Source organism: Petromyzon marinus, chromosome 37 (assembly GCF_048934315.1).
Source record: "Petromyzon marinus isolate PM22_M1 ecotype Great Lakes invasive population chromosome 37, UKy_Petmar_22M1.pri1.0, whole genome shotgun sequence".
NCBI classification, from domain to species: domain Eukaryota; kingdom Metazoa; phylum Chordata; class Hyperoartia; order Petromyzontiformes; family Petromyzontidae; genus Petromyzon; species Petromyzon marinus.
Window position 1 is genome coordinate 21,998,669 of NC_133703.1, and position 20,282 is coordinate 22,018,950.

General features: G+C 52.9%; 1 protein-coding gene across 1 annotated transcript in view; it reads left to right on the forward strand.

Moving 5' to 3' along the window:
* The first annotated feature begins 1,445 nt into the window (after window positions 1–1,445).
* The window catches only part of LOC116949617 (periplakin), a 36,641-nt gene continuing 17,804 nt past the window's right edge, over window positions 1,446–20,282 (forward strand). Inside the window, exons 1-8 of the mRNA XM_032967107.2 lie at window positions 1,446–1,815; window positions 14,988–15,087; window positions 15,620–15,774; window positions 16,211–16,334; window positions 18,068–18,196; window positions 18,391–18,432; window positions 19,534–19,695; window positions 20,103–20,210. Of these exons, the coding sequence (XP_032822998.2) occupies window positions 1,724–1,815; window positions 14,988–15,087; window positions 15,620–15,774; window positions 16,211–16,334; window positions 18,068–18,196; window positions 18,391–18,432; window positions 19,534–19,695; window positions 20,103–20,210 (912 nt within the window). The 5' untranslated portion in view covers window positions 1,446–1,723. The remainder of the gene's footprint in view (window positions 1,816–14,987; window positions 15,088–15,619; window positions 15,775–16,210; window positions 16,335–18,067; window positions 18,197–18,390; window positions 18,433–19,533; window positions 19,696–20,102; window positions 20,211–20,282) is intronic.

Here is a 20,282-nt window from a genome sequence, read left to right on the forward strand (position 1 = left end):
CATCACCGTACGATGACGTGAATCAGAAACGTGGATACTGACAAACAAAATGGCACAAAGGCTGGAAAGCATGAAAATAATTACATTGATATCATATAAATGCTGACATCCATGTTGTAGTCATGCGTAACATAGGAACATTGCAACGTGCGTGTGTTTGTATGTATGGTGTACGTAGCCAACCGTGCTAATCGGAGGTGCAGAGAAAGGCCAACAAACTAAACACAAAAAAGCAGTTCTTAGTAAATTAGTTTGCCAATCTAGATTATTTAAAAATACATCGCTCCGGTGGCTTTCTGATATCGGAAGGAAGAGCGTTCCATACGGCCGCAGAAGCAGCGCATCTGAAAGCGCACGGTGTCGTGACCACCGCCTTTGTTCGAAAGCCGCTGCTGCTGCTGTTGCTGCTGCGAGGATGACGCCCGAAGTTCACGTGATGGTGGTTGACGCTCCTTGACTTGATTGTTTACTTACTATGGGGATACACAAGAAGACAGGGAAAGGATAGAGGAAGCCACGGGAAGACGGACGGAGGGCTTTGGGGGATACATGGGGTAGTGGGGGAAAGGGGGATATCGGAGACGGGAGGAGCTCGAGAGAGCGAGGCGGATGGAGGGAGATACGGGGAGAGAATGGGGATGGAGGGAGACACGGGGAGAGAATGGGGATGGAGGGAGACACGGGGAGAGAATGGGGATGGAGGGAGACACGGGGGGGAGAATGGGGATGGAGGGAGACACTGAGATAATGGGGATGGAGGGAGACACGGGGAGAGAATGGGGATGGAGGGAGACACGGCGAGAGAACGGGGATGGAGGGAGCCACGGCGAGAGAACGGGGATGGAGGGAGACACGGTGAGAGAATGGGGATGGAGGGAGACACGGGGAGAGAATGGGGATGGAGGGAGACACGGGGAGAGAATGGGGATGGAGGGAGACACGAGGAGAGAATGGGGATGGAGGGAGACACGGGGAGAGAATGGGGATGGAGGGAGACACGAGGAGAGAATGGGGATGGAGGGAGACACGGGGAGAGAATGGGGATGGAGGGAGACACCGGGAAAGAATGGGGATGGAGGGAGACACGGCAAGAGAATTGGGATGGAGGGAGACACGGGGAGAGAATGGGGATGGAGGGAGACACGGGGAGAGAATGGGGATGGAGGGAGACACGGTGAGAGAATGGGGATGGAGGGAGACACGGCGAGAGAATGGGGATGGAGGGAGACACGGGGAGAGAATGGGGATGGACACGGTCTGGGTGGGGGCGGCCAGCGAGAGAGACGGAGGGAGGTGGGTGAGGGGTTGGGAGGGGACGAGGTGAGACGGGTGGAGAGAGCCGCGGGCTCGTTCTGTGACTGCTCTCGGGGCCCGCCCAGGCAACCCCCCCCCCACCTCCTCCTCCTCCCGTCGGGCAGCGATGCCCACTTAAAACGGGTGCGCCGCGTCCCACGGTGCGAGCAGATCTCTCTCCACGCCTTCACGGACACACCGCACCTGTTTCTCGTCTCCTTCACCTGTGAGCTACAGCACCGCTGCTCTGAGAGTCTCCGTCGCAGCATCACCACCATCATCATCCCAACCCCCGGCCACTGCTCTGCCCTGCGAGCGTCCGAGCAAGGACTGCGGCTCAGCCGCGTCGAGTTTGGCGAGGAGGAGGAGGAGGGAGGAGTGAGAGGCGAGGCGCGAGGTCCTAGCGGGACCGCCAGAGGACCCCGCCGCGATGTCCATGCTGAAGGGACTGAAGCTCCCGAGGCGAGGGGACCGCGACTCGAGCACGGCCGCTGGGAAACCGCCCGTGGTGAAGATCAAGAAGTGAGTGGTCGTGATGGTGGGGGTGGTGGTGGTAGGGGTGGTGGTGGGGGGTGGTGGAAGCTGCAGGGGCAATGAACGTGGGACGGTGACAAACCACGCGGCAACGTTGACCCAACGTTGCCACGTTTTAGTGGTGGTGCTGCGCGCGCGCGTGTCTGTGTGTGCGTAAAAAAAAGTTATTTTAATGTTGAGAAGTGGAGGCGCAAATACGTGGAGGAGGCCAATCGCCTGCTTAAGTTCTCCACAGCGACGCCAGTGGTTGCCTTGTGTGTGTTGTCTAGTGTGTGTGTGTTGTCTAGTGTGTGTGTGTTGTCTAGTGTATGTGTTGTCTAGTGTGTGTGTGTTGTCTAGTGTGTGTGTGTGTTGTCTAGTGTGTGTGTGTTGTCTAGTGTGTGTGTGTTGTCTAGTGTGTGTGTGTGTGTTGTCGTGTGTGCGCGCGGGCGTTCACCTGCGTGTGTTGCATCGAACACCGGTGACGATGATGTGAGTGGGTCCTGGGCCTCCCCTAGGTCAACTCGGCTTTAAATGAGTACCTGGTAGCGGTATGTAGTAAAACCTCGCCACTGGGGAGACAAAGGCGACCGGGCGTGGTGCTGACCACCCACCCCCTCGTGTGCCGTGCCGACCTTCATAGGTGCTGCTCGCTGACAGCACTTGCCCCAAGTCTGTTAAAGCTATACGGAGGATCTTTGTTTTGTTGTATCTGTGTACCTGTGCGATGCATCCACCTCTACGTGTGCCTGCGCAGTCGCTTGGGTGTGTTCACTGTGTCCCTATCTTGTTCACCTGTGTGTGTATCCACCTACGCATGTGTCTGTGGTTTCATCCTGTGCACGCACTTGTGCGTGCATGTTCACCTGTGCACGTACCTGTGCGTGCATGTTCACCTGTGCACGTACCTGTGCGTGCATGTTCACCTGTGCACGTACCTGTGCGTGCATGTTCACCTGTGCACGTACCTGTGCGTGCATGTTCACCTGTGCACGTACCTGTTCGTGCATGTTCACCTGTGCACGTACCTGTGCGTGCATGTTCACCTGTGCACGTACCTGTGCGTGCATGTTCACCTGTGCACGTACCTGTGCGTACATGTTCACCTGTGCACGTACCTGTGCGTGCATGTTCACCTGTGCACGTACCTGTGCGTGCATGTTCACCTGTGCACGTACCTGTGCGTGCATGTTCACCTGTGCACGTACCTGTGCGTGCATGTTCACCTGTGCACGTACCTGTGCGTGCATGTTCACCTGTGCACGTACTTGTGCGTGCATGTTCACCTGTGCACGTACCTGTGCACGTACCTGTGCGTGCATGTTCACCTGTGCACGTACCTGTGCACGTACCTGTGCGTGCATGTTCACCTGTGCACGTACCTGTGCACGTGTGCGTGCATGTTCACCTGTGCACGTACCTGTGCACGTACGCGTGCATGTTCACCTGTGCACGTACCTGTGCACGTACGCGTGCATGTTCACCTGTGCACGTACCTGTGCACGTACGCGTGCATGTTCACCTGTGCACGTACCTGTGCACGTACGCGTGCATGTTCACCTGTGCACGTACCTGTGCACGTACGCGTGCATGTTCACCTGTGCACGTACCTGTGCACGTACGCGTGCATGTTCACCTGTGCACGTACCTGTGCACGTACGCGTGCATGTTCACCTGTGCACGTACCTGTGCACGTACGCGTGCATGTTCACCTGTGCACGTACCTGTGCATGTTCACCTGTGCACGTACCTGTGCATGTTCACCTGTGCACGTACCTGTGCATGTTCACCTGTGCGCGTACCTGTGCATGATCACCTGTGCGCGTACCTGTGCGCGTACCTGTGCGTGCGCGTACCTGTGCGTGCGCGTACCTGTGCACGTACCTGTGCGTGCGCGTACCTGTGCACGTACCTGTGCGTGCGCGTACCTGTGCACGTACCTGTGCGTGCGCGTACCTGTCCGTGCACGTACCTGTGCGTGCACGTACCTGTGCACGTACCTGTGCGCGTACCTGTACGCGTACCTGTGCGCGCACGTACCTGTGCACGTACCTGTGCGCGTACCTGTACGCGTACCTGTGCGCGCACGTACCTGCGCACGTACCTGCGCACGTACCTGTGCACGTACCTGTGCACGTACCTGTGCGTGCATGTTCACCTGTGCACGTACCTGTGCGTGCATGTTCACCTGTGCATGTTCACCTGTGCGTGCATGTTCACCTGTGCATGTTCACCTGTGCATGTTCACCTGTGCATGTTCACCTGTGCACGTACCTGTGCACGCACCTGTGCGTGCATGTTCTCCTGTGCACGTACCTGTGCGTGCATGTTCCCCTGTGCACGTACCTGCGCGTGCATGTTCCCCTGTGCACGTACCTGCGCGTGCATGTAACTCTCTTTGTCCTTGGGGGTGTGTCCACTTGTGTACCAATAGTTTGTTACCTGTGTGCTCACCTGTGCATGTACTTGCCGCCCGTGTACCAGCACGCCTTTGCCCGTCCGAACATGGTCGCGTTTACCTTGGCGAGGCATCTTGCGCACCCGCTTACCTGTACGCGTACCGACGTGCGTTTCTACCGGTGGACGTGCACCTATTTTTCCCCCTGTTCTGTTCTAAGTGTGCGCGTTACCTGTGCGCGTTCAGCTGACCACCTCCAGCTGTGACCATCTTGGGTGTGGCCCAGGTGTTTCTGCACTGCGCACTTCCTCCAACCCGCTGCTGTGGTCGTTGTTTATCGTTCGCTCGCAGACTCATCGCTGGTGTGCTATGGTCGACGACGACGATGACGACGATTGTTGTTATTATTCGGTGGCAGAACGACGTGAACGCGGCGGGATTTCAAGGCTCGGTGCAGCGTGTCGCGGCTGGATAGCGATGGGTCCTCTGCGCGGCCATCCTCGCGGCGTGTGAATGCACAGGCAGCAAAACAAATAATTTGCGTGCGCGTGAACCAGACGTGAACCAGACGTAGAACAGACGAGTCTTCCGAAATTAAAACTAAAATGCGCGGTGCGATGTCGATGCCAAACGTCTGTCTGCACCCCTTCCGAGGAAAACGTATAGCAGGCGACGTTTCGGGCAATGACCCGCCTTCGTCAAAACATCACCGTGAGATATTGTCACCACGGGCAGGGTACATGTTACGCGTTGCACTCGGGGACGGATTAGGATTGTATAGGCCCCTAGGCTACAGCTACTGTGAGGCCCCCCCCAATAATATTTTCAAAAGGAAAACAAAGTTAAAGAAAATAAAATTGTACTTTTACAAGGCTAACAACAAATAACATTCAGCATTCACGAGTGAAATTACTTTCCACTTAATCTCTGGAGGCGCTCCAGCTGGTGGAGGCTCCTGGGCTGTAGCCCCTAAAGCCCCCCGTGCCTTAATCCGGCCCTGGTTGCACTTATAGTCTAGGGGGCAGTGGTTCTTGGCCTTTACTGCAACCTTGGACCACTCTGGTTCTCAAGCGTTAAACATTTGATAATAAACACGCAGGGTCTGATGAAACAAAGCAAGTTGGAAATTTTGATTTAAAGCTTTCGTGACTGCAGAGATTCATATTCTTGGTTCTTTCGGTAAGTCACGTAGAAGGGAAACAATACAATTCTAAAAATAAAACAAAATTATCACGACGTTTCGACTGCAACACAAGCAATCATCATCAGGTGTGAAAACCACAGCAAGAAAATTTGAAAAAAGTGGCGGTTTTTTTATTTTATTGTTTCCCTTCTACGTGACTGTCTCGAGTGAACCAAGAATATAAAGTAAGTTGTACTGAACGTGCCGGTGCTCAATTTGTGTTTTCGATTATTTGACCTTCTAAAAAACACTCTGGCCGTGTCTCGCATAGCCCCAGAAAGGGCAACTCGCACTCTCGGGGGGGGGGGGGGGGTGCGTGACGCACCCCAGGCTAAGAGCCACTGGTTTAGGCGGCCTGGGCTCTCTCGTGGACGTTAAAGGCATCGTTAACCTTGTGGGATGACGGGGAGCTGGAGGCACAGAGAGGGTGGAGGCGTGGGCTGTGGGGAGCGGTGGCCCAGCGGTTAGCGTCATGGGCCTTCTCCTACGTCGACTGAGCCTCAAATGAGTGCCTATGTAAACATCTCCACTAGGAAGACAAAGGCGGCTGGGCGTGGTGCTGGCCACCCACCCCCTCGTGTGCCGTGCCGGCCTTCAGAAGTGCTCGCTAACAGCACTTGCTCCTACAGTCTGTTAGAGGCTATGCGGGTGGAGCTGTGTCCGTGTTTGGCTGTATGGCACAGATCGTGGTTAATGTGATGGGCGTGATGGGCGTGATGGGCTGGGACGTGAATTGTGGTCCAGAATAACCAGTTTATTCCGTCCACACCTCGCAGCTAGATGCTGGTATAAAACTTTGTCGTTTGTTTTCCTCATGCAAGGGCGTACCACGCGTTCTAGAACTTTGTGTTTGTAGCATTTAAGGAGTCTTCGAGTGCGACTCGAATTCCGGCGGCTTTCCAGAGTTCGAGTCCTAGTCACGGGTGACGTCAGTGACGAGCGATGCATCCCCTCTTGTCCTGGGACTCCAAATCCCCCTTCACCAAACCCGCACTGAGAAGTGTGGGGAAGTATGGTCATGCGCCCCCCCCCCCCCCGCGTGTGAAACATCACGGGGAAGCCTTCATCCAGCAGTGGCTTGCCAAAAGGAGGATGTCTATTATTATTATTGTGAACGCGCGCCGCGTAGCAACAAGACGGGCTGAAATTTTCGTGGCCGATATTTCAATGAAGCACATTTTCCTGAAAATCCACCGTTCAAAAAGTGGCTGGCACCGCGACGTGCCCTTACGGAGCAGGGAAGCGGTGCGTCCAATGCACTCGGAGTAAACCCCAGGAATACCAGAGGGGATCGCACTCAAAGAGCCCCGTGCAAACATGTAAGAATCTCTCGTGGTACCTGTGCCGTTCCCTGGCCACCTCGTCAACATCTCCGGTGTGACCAGGAAGTCCGCCATCCAAATAACTCGCCACAACATTCAACCTCGGCATCTGATAAGATTGGTCATGTTCCGGCTGGTATGGTCATTGTCATCCTCACCCACTGGTGAAATGTCCCACAACTCATGTCTGCATGATCTGCCCCTAAATACCTCCCCTGCTTCAGTTCTTTGAGGCGGAGAGGGGGATTCACCTTGCAGCGTGTATTGCATTCCCCAACGCATTGCTGTACGTGCTATTTGCGGGTCGTTTCTTCCAACACCTTTGGCAAAGATTCCGATGCCGCAGCGTTGTCATTCCCTCCCGTGATCGATTCCTCGAGGGCTTCACCGCGGCCGTCGATGTCGCGCGCCGCGTTTGCTCTCTCGCTCGACGAGCCTTCGTGCACCCGCGGCCACCCCACCGAGATGGCAGAGGCGCCGAGCACGGCGCCCCATTTGTAAACCCCCTCGCGGCGAGCTACCGTCGAAGGCCCGTCGTGACCCTCCTTCGTTGACCCCCCCCCCACTGACCCTGGTGACTGTTGGCATGTCACGGTGACGTGATGGCGAGCCTGGGCTGTCCAAGAATTAGAGATGGCGTATTGGGTAAGGACAGGACCCATAATTCACAAGATGGGTTGATGGCTGATGGACGAGATTGGTGATGGAATGGCAGCCAAAGGAGGGAACGAGGACGTACGATACGTTTTGCCGTTGGTGTTGATTGTGATGGTGTAAATTGTAATCTTGTTGAAAGTTCGTAATATTAACCTTGCCTAGTACTTCCTTCCAAACTATCTTAGGGAGCTGTGTTGTCACTGAAAATACGCTCTCAAAAAATGAGGTTTAATACTCGATCGCAGTTGTCACAATCCCTTCAACAAAAGTCCATTCGGAACGGATCCACTTTCAGTTCGACTCGTAATAGCCACGATGTATTTTCTTTTGGTCCGCTCGTACTTTTCTTGGTTTGTGGTTCTGGCCATTTTTTTCTGAACCCCTCCCAGTCCCGGCCCACTCCCCCCTCACCCTTGCTCCTGTGTCCTTCACTCCGTGTCCTTCACTCCGTGTCCTTCACTCCTGTGTCCTTCACTCCTGTGTCCTTCACGGCCCCTTCGTGCCACGACAGCTCTTCTCCTCAACCCCACCGCCCGTCCTCACGACTCCTTCTCGCTCCAGCAGCCTTCCCGATCCCCTGGGTCCAATGGGTGGCACGGGCCCTGGCACAAGGCATTAAATACCCCCCCCACCACTGCCTCCTCATCATAGCCCACCGCCTTGGACCCCTCTGCCACTTGGGGCCCCGGTGCAGTTGCACCGCCTGCACACTTGATTGCTACGCCACTGCCCGGGGTACCGCCTGCTCTCTCCCCAGCTCCGCAGCTCCCGCTCTGCCTACCTCCTCCATCCCTCCCCGTGGGCTGCGCTGCAAACTCCATCTCCCGCCGTAGTCTTGGGCTCCTCTGCCTCTCTCACAAAATCTCCCAAGCCGCCTTTGTGGCCATTTTCACAAACAAGGCACATTCGTCGTAAATGTTCCCTTAATTTGTCGTTAACGGCAGGCATATATAAAAGTTGGGGTAATCCACCGCTGAATGTGTTGTGCAACCGGGCCTCCCTTCCTTCCTCCTTTGCATTCCGCAGCCCACTCGCTGCAACAAAATCCCATTAGACTGCCTTCCCCGCTATGCCTCTCGTTACTAATCACTTCTCTTGCAAACGGTGACAGAGCAACTTCCACACAACTCTCAAATTCCTGACTCTGGCAATGCGTGAGTGTGGCCGGCAGGTTGCGTGAGAGAGCCCAGTCCCTGCGTAAGAGTTGATTTGAACGCTGGGTGCAAGGGTGGCGGCAGCAGCCCTTGCGTCTATCCACTGCTGGATGAGGACCGACTCTTAATATTAAGAGGCAGGCCCTGTGGATTATTCTCCAGTTTGTGGGTTACACAATACCAGTACTCGCTGCCGTGTATCGACTCAAAAGAAAGCCGTCTCTGGTGTGGACCAATCAGTTTCAAGGACAATGCATATATTATCAGAGTGTTTTTGTTTGCATCTTGACCACAAGTATTGTGGTTAATGCACACATGATTCCTTGTAAAAAGGTTTCAGTTTTGTTGCCAGAAAAAAAGGGGAAAACCCCTATTATTATATTTTGGTACTGGCAAAGGAGGTCTAATGATGACCCAGATTAAAGCTTTATTCCCAGTGGCGAGTGATATTTAAAACCTATTTTTATTTGATTTTACCAGGGAAGGCCCACTGAGCAATGTATCTCTTTTTCAGAAGCACCCTGGTAACAAATGAAAGCTCAGCAAAGTGACTTATCACGTGGAAATTTATAGCAGCCAAATACTCTGAATCGCATGTTTCTAAATGTGGAGGGGAAAACCGGAGGAACCACAGAAAAATCCACGCGACCACGGGGAGAGAGACACGCAAACTCCAAATACACAGCAGGCGTCAGGGTCGGGATCAAACCCACGACCTCCTGTATACTAGGCGAGGTAGTTAACATCTCCTAGCCACCGTGATGATGATGAGAGAGAGACACACACCAACTCCAAATATACAGCAGGCGTCAGGGTCGGGATAAAACCCACGACCTCCTGCATACCAAGCGAGGTAGTTAACATCTCCTAGCCACCGTGATGATGATGAGAGAGAGACACACACCAACTCCAAATATACAGCAGGTGTCAGGGTCGGGATCAAACCCACGACCTCCTGCATACCAGGCGAGGTAGTTAACATCTCCTAGCCACCGTGATGATGATGAGAGAGAGAGACACGCCAACTCCAAATATACAGCAGGCGTCAGGGTCGGGATCAAACCCACGACCTCTTGTATACCAGGCGAGGTAGTTAACATCTCCTAGCCACCGTGGCACCCATTTATGAACCCTCTGCTGGCTGCCTCTCCCAACCCACCACTCTCCTTTACCAACTCTCACCGGCCAGCATGGTCACGTGTGGTCACGCATGGTCACGTGTGGTCACGCGTGGTCACGCGTGGTCAAACAACTCCCGCATGGCTGCAGTTCACAGTGTGGGGCGGGGAGGGGGGGAGGAGACTTCTAGCAGTGGACTGTAGAAAAGCTGAAATGTGGGGATGTCATTGAGCTAAAGATGGTCGCCTGCCACGCCTCGGGGTAGAACGCAAGACATTAGCCACCGTCACCGCCGCCGTGAGGACGTGAGATTAGAGAGCTCTGCTCACAACGCCAATTACAGGAGCCGCCCCCCACGTGATTCTCGACTCTAAGCAGCAGCAGCAGCACAACACGCCCTACCCTCGGGCCAGCTGCAACAACAATATGGAGCAGGAACTGTAGGACAGCGTTAACAGAAGCCCGATGTGTGTGATAGAAACGATCAAAGCTATTTAAATGTCCTGAAGTGTGAAGTCACACCCATTCCGAAACTTCATTAGATTTGGGGCGTTTGTATTTTGTCGGTTCTGTGGCAATTGTTGTTTTGTAATGGTGAAATGTCTATTTCTAAATGACGTAAGGGCCCACGGATTTATTTGGGAAACTATTGTAATTTGGCACTCAGCTGTTGAGTGGATTTGTGTTTCATGTGGGGATGTGGTTACCACCACAGTTATGTTACAGTACTTCATGAAAAGTCTGTAGAAGCATTTACAAACAACAGCAATGGCACACAAACAAAACCACTCTTGCCGACTACGAACCTGGTTCGGCTATTACCGGCACGTACAGCTGTTAGTGATTCATCGATTATTATAGATTATTATAGATTATATCATAGAGTATTATAGATTACATCATAGATTCGTCTTCTTCTTTCGTATGGTGGGGAACTGATCGGCAACGTTTGTAAGTTTTGACGTCAAAGTTGGCGAGTGGCTGAGCCAGTGGACAACTTGGGGCACCTCATTTGAGTCCGAATCTGAATATCGTAATAGCGAATAACGGTGAATCCAGCTTGTAAAGCGCCACCGCACACGGCATTCGCTCGCTCTCCTGGACACACAACGACTCGGAAGCGCGAGCGGGAACCACGGACAAGCAGGAAGGCAGCCACGCCAACAATCGCCGAAGCTATGCACTCTGTATATGTTAAGGTGTTGTTGGACAAATAATGAGTGTTTACATTCGAGGAGGAAACCGGAGCACCTGGAGAAAACTCCACTCGTGCGAGGGGGAAACACTCTATCCCATACAGATGGAACAGGTGGAGTCCAAATGTTTGCTACACTGCCTTCTCCTGACAAGCCAGGGGTATGACACGTTTTATGCCATGCCCCAATTAGCACGGTTTGGCTTCGTAGGGTGCAAAATTAGTTCTACATACGTACATACGTTGTACATAATAGTTCAATAGTGGTAGCTACATTCATCGCGATGTTAACAAATTCTTGATTTTGAAATCTGTTGGCGACAAATGGAATCACCAGAGGGGTGAATCGTGGCAAATATGCTGACAAACGTGCCAGCTATGTTTACCCCCTCTTACATGAAGGCGCTTTAAGTCTATCACAGCTGGTTTTGAAAATGTCCTCTACCTTGATCAGCAGATAACAGCGCCGGAAACTCAACAGATCAGATTGGGTACAGGAGGTATGTATGTTGGGGTCCTTTACGAAATGTGTGGACTAAGCTGGCTGGGGACCATAGGAATGTGGAATTCCAAACCACGATCGGCATGTGAGATTATTCCTCAAAGTGATTCCTCGCCTCCTTGAGTGTGTGTATTGACGGATGTGGTGTAAATACAGGTGGTGCGTCGGCCAGTCATCTCAGTCAAGTCAACCCATGGCACCTGGGTCTGTCCTGTGACCACCAGTGGGCGTTCGACACTTCACGTGGCCTTAACCTGCGCATAGTCTGGCACAAGCGCCGTGGTGATGTCACCACCACCACTTGGTGGCGAATGGCGCTTGTTGTGGTTGGTATAAATGGTACCAGCTCGATTTGTCGTGAACTTCTGCTATCACAATACTTTAAAAAGACAAAAACATTTTTACTTTTCCAGCACTATCGAAAAAACGATTATGAACCACAGAACTCGTGATGGGTAGAAACGACTTTGTCAATCCACTCCCTAAGTCATGGCAGCTCACCATATTTCACCACGCTAGTCAGTGGGGGATGGTTAGTAAGGAGAGTGCCTCCAAACCTGGTTCGGACATCACTCGCCGTTATTGTTGAGCCATAGCCAGGAATCGGGTTGGGGTCACCAGGTCCAGTAACAAACTGGCACCTGAATACCCAAAGCCAGAGTGTAATCCTCTATGGACACCGTATGCTGTCTTTTCAATTTTCTTATCACAAAAAATGTTTCTTGGACTGGCAATAAATGAAGTGGATGTTTTTCTACTCGCGTAGTAAAGAACATCTATCAACGGCACAACCTGTTTTTCCGAGATTTGGGTGGCATTTGTCATTTCACTGCCAGGGGTAGATCAACCACAACTGTGGAATATGTTTGGGCAGATGTGTGTGTGTGTGTGTTTAATGTACAGTCAATGTATTCCCCAATGCTCGCTGCATATTTTGGCAGTGTCTTCTGCCAGCAAATGCCATTACCAAAGTGATCACCATCAATGTAAAACCAGAACCTGTATTTAAATACAGGCTAATTGTGCTTTTAGTGGGTTTTGTGGGAATTGGTTTAAATTTTCATGTCATAAATATGTAATTTAGGAAGCATTGAGGTTAGTTGAAGCCCACACTTTGAAGCCGCACTTTTTTTTCGTGAGAAATATTTTTTTACTTATTTGGCACAGCCTTGGGCCATAGAACCCAATTAACCCAGCCCAGCATGCGACAGGTACTGTAATGCAGCAGCAATAGCACGGACACATTAATATCACATGGAACATTGTGGTACACAACACCATTAACCGGCAATGCGTGTGCCGTGAAGCAGTGCAGCGCTTTTGAATTAATTCTTGGAGAGTTTTGAGTTTAATTACTTTTTTCTACCCCAAACCTTGGAAAGGTCTTCTTTGGTTCTTTCGGTAAAGTCACGTAGAATGGGAATAAAATAATAAAATAAAATAACACAATAAAATTCTCACGGTTTGCTGATGAGAACTCAAAAGTTCAAACCCGGTGACGAGTTCTCGTGCGTACGTTGAACTTGTTTTCCACCGCACGTGGCCGACCATGCTAATATGAGGTGCGAGGAAGGACCCCACAGACTTATGCCGTGGGCCGGCTTATGAAATGCCATTGAATATTTATGTGCGTGATACAGAGTGGAGGTTGATTTACTTAGTGGGTTATTAGCTACAGTCCAGTATGCACGAGTGTCGAACCTCATTGCCACCGGCGTTGTTAACAGCTGGCCGTGGAAACACGACACAAAGACAATGCTGCCACTCTTTCCCTAAATCAATTGTATCATTCGATGCTGCTGGTATTTTATTACCACAGCATTACTGTATTACTAAAGCATTTACATTTCGCTTGGCACACTTCATGCTGCAAAGACAAAGATCCCCCGTATCGCCTCTTTATAGGCTGTTCAGGCAAGTGCTGGTTGGCCAGCCACCTCATGAAGGCCGAGGCACGGCACGCAAGTGGGTCGCCAGCACCACGCCCGGCCACCTTTGTCTCTCCGTCACTGACGTTCACAACACCACACCGATTATTCGTTTAGTCTAGTTGTATTAAAGCACACCACATGCCCTTCTAAATAGTAACTTCCAGCGTCTGCGTTGGGGAGAGGGGGCAGTGTTTTATCAGAGTGCCATGCATTCATATTTCCTCAATGGCTTTATAATAATAATGAATAAGAGTTTAGTGGAAAATAGCGCAAAAAAGCGTGATTTATAACGGCACCGCTGTGGTGCGTCTCTCTTCCAATAACTCAGGCTTTGCCACACAATTGCCGTGGATTTGGAGTTGGCCCAACAACCCAACGGTGGACCCTCCTACAACAGCCTTTGGAGACTCAAAAATGCTCAACGCGTTCATCAATAACACTGTGGCCTTAGAATAAAATAAACCATATACACTGTGTGTGTAATAGGCGACATTTCGGGTAATGGCCTGTCAGAAACGTCGCCTATATATTGTATCTTTTTTTTTCAACAGCGTTATTGACGAATGCGAGGGTTTTTTTTTGTTAACTGCACTTTTGCACCGCAGCCAACACAGCATCGCCAAACACTTTATGTAACATTTGTGGATCTGAGGTTTCCACAGATCAAGAAAGGGCATAATGTGTGATCCTGGCAAAAAGGTGTCCCGTGATGTAGCTGCTCACCCCGAGCTCTAAATGCTCTGATAGTGGCATTGTCCTTGTGCTGGTCGCCTTTTGCCGTCGTTCTCTGGTCTGACGCTGGTGGTGAGACTCGGCCTTGAAGAAGGCCGCTGTCTCTGGGGTAGACCAATCGGTTTCAAAGACAATTCCATATAGTATCAGAACCATGTTTGCATGTCCACCACAAGTAATGTGCGTGGTTCATGCAGTCCTCGATTCCTTGAAAAAGGTTTCTATTTGGTGTTTGAACGTCTTAACACAACTCCTGTTTTGTCAGAAGTGGTGAAACCTATTCTTATTTTTCATAATGTGTTAGTTATTATTATTACTTCCTGTACTGCAGTTGCATTATGATCGGGCTCCTTCACTACGCACACCCTGCCTTGGTGACCCTGCAATCATTCTTAGAACATTCCGTGCCACCACTCCCCTCGGCAGACACACCTACAGCTTCCTACAACAGCTCCCATTATGATGTGCGAACGTGTGGAGAAGTCGGGGTAAACATAATGAGGCTTCCCCTCCTCTCTGTCCCCGTCGAGAAACATATTAAATCCACATTAATTAAATAACGCTTTGTGTAAACACTTCAGTTGTATACTTATAATGATGATGAATTACAATTCATCTTTTACTGTAGTTTGTTTTCATGCCCTGAACCGGGCCGTGGGTTTGATCCCGATGCAGACGCCTGCTGCTGTATATTTCGAGTTTGCATGTCTCTCTCCGGTTTCTCGCTCCACGCTGGCTGCTATAAATGTCCACGCAATGATAAGCCGCCACATCGTTGAGTTATCATTTATGGCCAGGTCGCTTCTGAAAAAGAGCTATGTAGCTCAGTGGACTTTACCTGGTAAGATGAAAAAAAAATTGTTTAATAAAGAAATACATAAAAATGTATTTTGGCTACAAGCTGATGTCCGGCGGCTTGAACGACAAACGCAGCTCGCCCACGAGTGCCCTCGGTTTCCCAGCACCAACGTCTGCTTGTGTCCCACAGGGCCCAGGCTAACGAGTTGGCCATCCTCATCAGCCGACTGCAGAAGAATGCCGACCAAGTGGAGAAGGACATCATCGACACGGAGGACAAGCTCGCCATTGTAAGCAGCAGGGTCCTCTTCCCCCCTCGCCACCGCCAGCACCCAAGGACTGTTCGCAATGCTGTTGGGTCGGTCGTTTCTCAGTACACCGCGGGCAAATTGTCTTTAACGGGGGCTCCTCGAACTCCGATAGCTCTGGCTGGTTACGCGCGTAGCGCGAAGGGGCTGCCTCTCTGCTGTCGTTTGTTTTGAAGCGGAAGCCTCCCGATTCATAGCTCGCGTTGCCCCACGCGATCTGCTTGTGGCAGAAGTTTCAAAGTATGCAAGTATTCCCCCCCCTTGATAGTAATACAACTGCCTCGCAACACAAATATAATTCATGAAGTGAAGCGTGGTCCTTCTCTGTCGTGAAGAAGGGCCGTACACTGAAAAATAAACACGTGCCAATCGTGTACTGTTCTGCAATAAGGCGTCGTTAATGACAAATGTGATCATTTGTTTCATGTGCGCTTGTGTACAACTGCCAAGCATCGTTCCATCATGTAGTTGCTGTATTAACATCTCCCCTGTTTTTCTCGATTTGGTTCCATAGGACATCAAGAATCTGGAAAACGGCCGGGAATTCCAATACCGCGCGAAAAATGCCGAGAACCTCAGCCGAGCCGAGGGCACCCTCAAGGACCTCTTCCTCGACTCGGAGCAAGTGAAGCAGCTCAAGCACCCGCAGGGCGAGATGATCAACAAAGAGTGAGAGCCGCCGGGAAGGCACAGCACCACCTCGTGCTCGCCACCTCACTCGTGCTCACCGCCTCGTACCACGTGCTCACCGCCTCGTACCACGTGCTCACCGCCTCGTACCACGTGCTCACCGCCACGTGCCTCTTCCTCACCGCCTCGTACCACGTGCTCACCGCCTCGTACCACGTGCTCACCGCCACGTGCCTCTTCCTCACCGCCTCGTACCACGTGCTCACCACCTCGTACCACGTGCTCACCGCCTCGTACCACGTGCTCACCGCCTCGTGCCTCTTCCTCACCGCCACGTGCCTCTTCCTCACCGCCTCATGCCTCGTGCTCACCGCCTCGTGCCTTGTACCGACTCAGGACCGAGTCGGCTACAACGAGGCCCCGGTGTTAACTAACGGTGGTCCTGGACGTGCCTGCCGGCGCCTTTCTCCCTCAGCATCCACCAACTGCACGACCGCTGGTCGAAGCTCTGCGCCGAGTACCGCCAGGTGTACGAGCAGGTGAACATCCCCAACATGCGCCCGCAGGTCGACTGGCTCAAGATGGTGGGAGAAAAGCGGGTAAGTCTGCCTCGACGCTTGCTCATTCCTCGCGTGTGCGTGCGTACGTGTGTGCGTGCGTGTGTGTGTGCGTGTGTGCGTGCGTGCGTGTGTGCGTGTGTGCGTGCGCGCGTGCGCGTGTGTGTGTGCGTACGGAGCGGTGGTGTAGCGGTTAGCGCTCCGCCCCAAGAATCCGGCGACCCGAGTTCCATTCCCACTCACGGCCACCAACACCGGTGACAATTATCTGAATCGGTACTGGGCCTCAAATGAGTACCTGGTACGGTGTGTGAACGTTGTCACTGGGGAGACAAAGGCGGCCGGGCGTGGTGTTGGCCACCCACGCCCTCGTGTGCCGTGCCGGCCTTCATAGGTGCTACTCGCAAACAGCACTTGCCCCGACCGGTCTGTTAATTTTTCCCGAGTGAAAGAGCCACGTTATCGCGAAAACGCGTTGTGTAAACACGACGGCGCGTTCAGCGAGGAATTGCCGTGAAGGTGCACGGGTCCGTGGTCTCCTAGAGCTCGGCTGCTCTGCAAGGCTGGCTGTGCCCGGCTGTGCCCGGCTGTGCCCGGCTGTGCCCGGCTGTGCCCGGCTGTGCCCACACAGCAGCCGTGCAGACGTTTTGCGACGTTCATGTTTGCTGCGGGGGAGCGTTGTTTAATTGCCGAGGCAAACACGGGAGGGCCGTTTTGTATGCAGCGGACGCCGTCGCAAGTATCCCGTGATGCCTAACCCCAGTCAACGCGGAACGTTGGGCCGACGTTGGTGCAACCGTTCCAACCTCGTGCTGACGTTGCCCCAGCGTTGCACGTTTATTGGGTTTATGCAACGTGCATTTAAATATTACATTCGTACCCATTTATATGTCGCAATAATTAAAAACAATATTTAAGCCTTTAGTTAATCGATAGCGGACAGAAGGCTTCCCTATGCGGTTGTCGGTTATGTTGACTCGTTTGACCATACTTCACCGTGCTGGTGATGGGAGCGCCCATGAATGATTACGAAATATTTGTTCGTCACTGTAATACGCAGTGAGCTAACTGCGCTGCGCCAACAACGCCCCCCCCCCCGAATAGTTTATCGCTGTGCAACTATGTACATTACCTATGCAGCGTCTGTGTCATTTTGCGAGCAGCCACGCGTGTAAATGCATTTTGCAAAAAGAAACCGCATACGATTATTGTGCCGTGTACGGCACAAGCAAACTTGGCCCGTAATGCATCGGGTATCCCCGTGAGCTCTTGTGACAATATTCAAAGAATATCTTGCACCGGTTCGCGAGTTTTTAGAGTTCACGTTTGCACATTGTTCGAGTTTTTTTTGTCAAAATTTCGAAGAAGCGTTAAGAAGATATCCATTTTCTACCCTTTTTTATTTGTTAGCGAGCCACCATAGCACTGGAATATACACCGCTCTGTGGGTGTGGATGGGAAGTGGTAATGTAGCAGTTGGCACATTTTTCTCCGAACCTGGAGACCCGTGTTCGATTCCCGATCGTGGCCAACACCAGTGACGATTATCTGAACTGGTCCTGGGCTTCCGCTCGATCGAATCGGCCTCAAATGAGAACCTGGTACGGTGTGTAAAAACATCGCCACGGGGGAGACAAAGGCAGCCGGGCGTGCTGCTGGCCACCCACGCCCTCGTGTGCCTTGCCGGCATTCATAGGTGCTACTCGCTAACGGCACTTGCCCCCAACAGTCTGTTAACGCTACGGGTGGGGGGGGATATTTGTCTTTGCCTGCAGTACTCGCTCAACCGGAAAGGCTTTGGATCGGACCTGGTGACCGTGGAGATGCAGATGGCCGAACACAACATCATCCACAAGGAGATCGAGGCTTACGGGCCGCACGTCAAGGCGGCCGAAGGAGACCCCGTAATTACGAGCACCAATGCCGAGATGGCCGATCATCTCTGGCCTACCTGACCACATTCCTACACTGCGTGCTAAGTGTCGGTGTGTGTGTGTGTGCGGTTTTTTTCTTTTTCTCACGAGTAAAAAAAAAAAGGCTTTGGGAATTTTTGTCGGTGGCAGCTGCTGACGTTATGACCCGCGCGTGTTGTTGGCAGGAGTACCTGCGCAGGCTGAACGAGGAGTACGCCACCTTGCTGGTCAGTGGCGCCGCACCGCACGCTGACGCACCCGCGCGCGTCACCCAACGGGCGCGGGTGCCTTCCGCACATTCCTCAAGTGCTCCACACGGACATCATTCTTGCTGCTGTCTGCTTTAAAGCAAACATATCAGCGACCCTGCGCGTGCGTGCGTGCGTGCGTGCTCGCGCGCGCACACACGCGGCGATTGTGTCTCGTGGGAACCGTGCGCGCGGTGGAGGGACGTTAAAACGCCGCCGAAATGTGGGTACCCCAATGGAGATAGTTGATCACGACTTGGGATCGCAATTGCCCGATGGTCAAAAAATAATATGCAGGATGAAGTGATTTTTTTTTCTAAATATAAACTGAATTTGACATGAGTGAAAGGCCACAATGTGCCTGACGAATAATCGTTTTAATCTTCTGCAGAGATGTGTGCTCTATAGGGTCATAATACTACGGGCAGCATGGTTGTATTTATGAATTGCATGCCAAAAGGTGGATATTCGTGCACGCGAAAGCTTGGGAGATATTGGTACAAAATGAGAACCCCACACACACACACCCATCTCACGGGATCAAAGTTCAAGTTGTTGAATGGCCTGGTCCAGAGCCTGGTCCATAACCTGGTCCATAGCCTGGTCCAGAGCCTGGTCCAGAGCCTGGTCCAGAGCCTCGTCCAGAGCCTCGTCCAGAGCCTCGTCCAGAGCCTCGTCCAGAGCCTCGTCCAGAGCCTCGTCCAGAGCCTCGTCCAGAGCCTCGTCCAGAGCCTCGTCCAGCAGTTGAGAAATTTCGGGCATTGAAACGGACCCCTCCCTTCCTATTAATTTAGCAGTCACTAATTTAAGGTGGAACGGTTACTACCATTGTAGGTTTTGGTGCCTGTGCTGTGTTCCTCTGCGATGCGTTTTCCGCGTCGAACTTTCGTTGGGTTTCCCGAGCGCGAAGAGCAAAAACGTCGACCGCTGCGCGGCAACGCAGGAACCCCCCCACCGTCCCCTCCCCTCATCCCTCCCCCCCGCCCCCCCCCCCCCCACACGACCCTAAAATACTCGGCAGAGCCGCTCGTCACGACGGTGCCACACGGCCCCCCCCCCCGCCCCCCTGTTTGTTCCCAGACCTCGTCCACCAAGCGGCAGAAGGACCTGAACGAACTGCACACGTACATGCAGCGCTGCACTCGCGAGCTCATGTGGCTGGACTCGGAGCAGGAGGAGCGCAAGGGCATGGACTGGAGCGACCGCAACCTCGACTATGACGTGCGCACCCGGAAGTATGAGGTGCGTCGTCCTCCTGCGCTCCTCCTCCTCCCGCTGCCGCGACACCGAGCAGAGCCGTCGGTGCCCCGGGGCTCGTCCGTCGTCGTTGGTCCTCGGTCCCGGTTGGTTGGCCCCGGGCCGCGCTCGCAGCGTAGCTCTCTCTCTATCTCGCTCATCTCTCTATCTCGCTCCTCTCTCTGCCGTGTATTCCTGGACGGACGAGCATCGTGAGGTGCGGTTGCCGTCGTTGTTTTTGTTGTTTGTCGCTCGCGTGAATGCGTTCGGCCTGGCCGTACAGCGCAGCGGTTGGGAGTGCGTGGCTCGCAATCAAAACAATTGCCACTACGCCGGCTCCCGGCTGTGAAACAGGAAACGCCCCCCCGCCCCCACCCCCGCCCCTAACCTGTCAAAACGGTGCCGACGTGCAGAACATCGTCAACAACGAGCTCGTGGCCAAGGAGGCGTCCATCAACCAGATCCAAGACGAGGGCGAGAAGCTGCTTGCGGCCAAACACCCGGCGAAGCCGACGATCGAGGTGAGCGGTAACGGACGAGGGGGTCTGACCGGAGAGGGCGCACCGTGATGAGTTGCTGATGAAAGTCGGGCA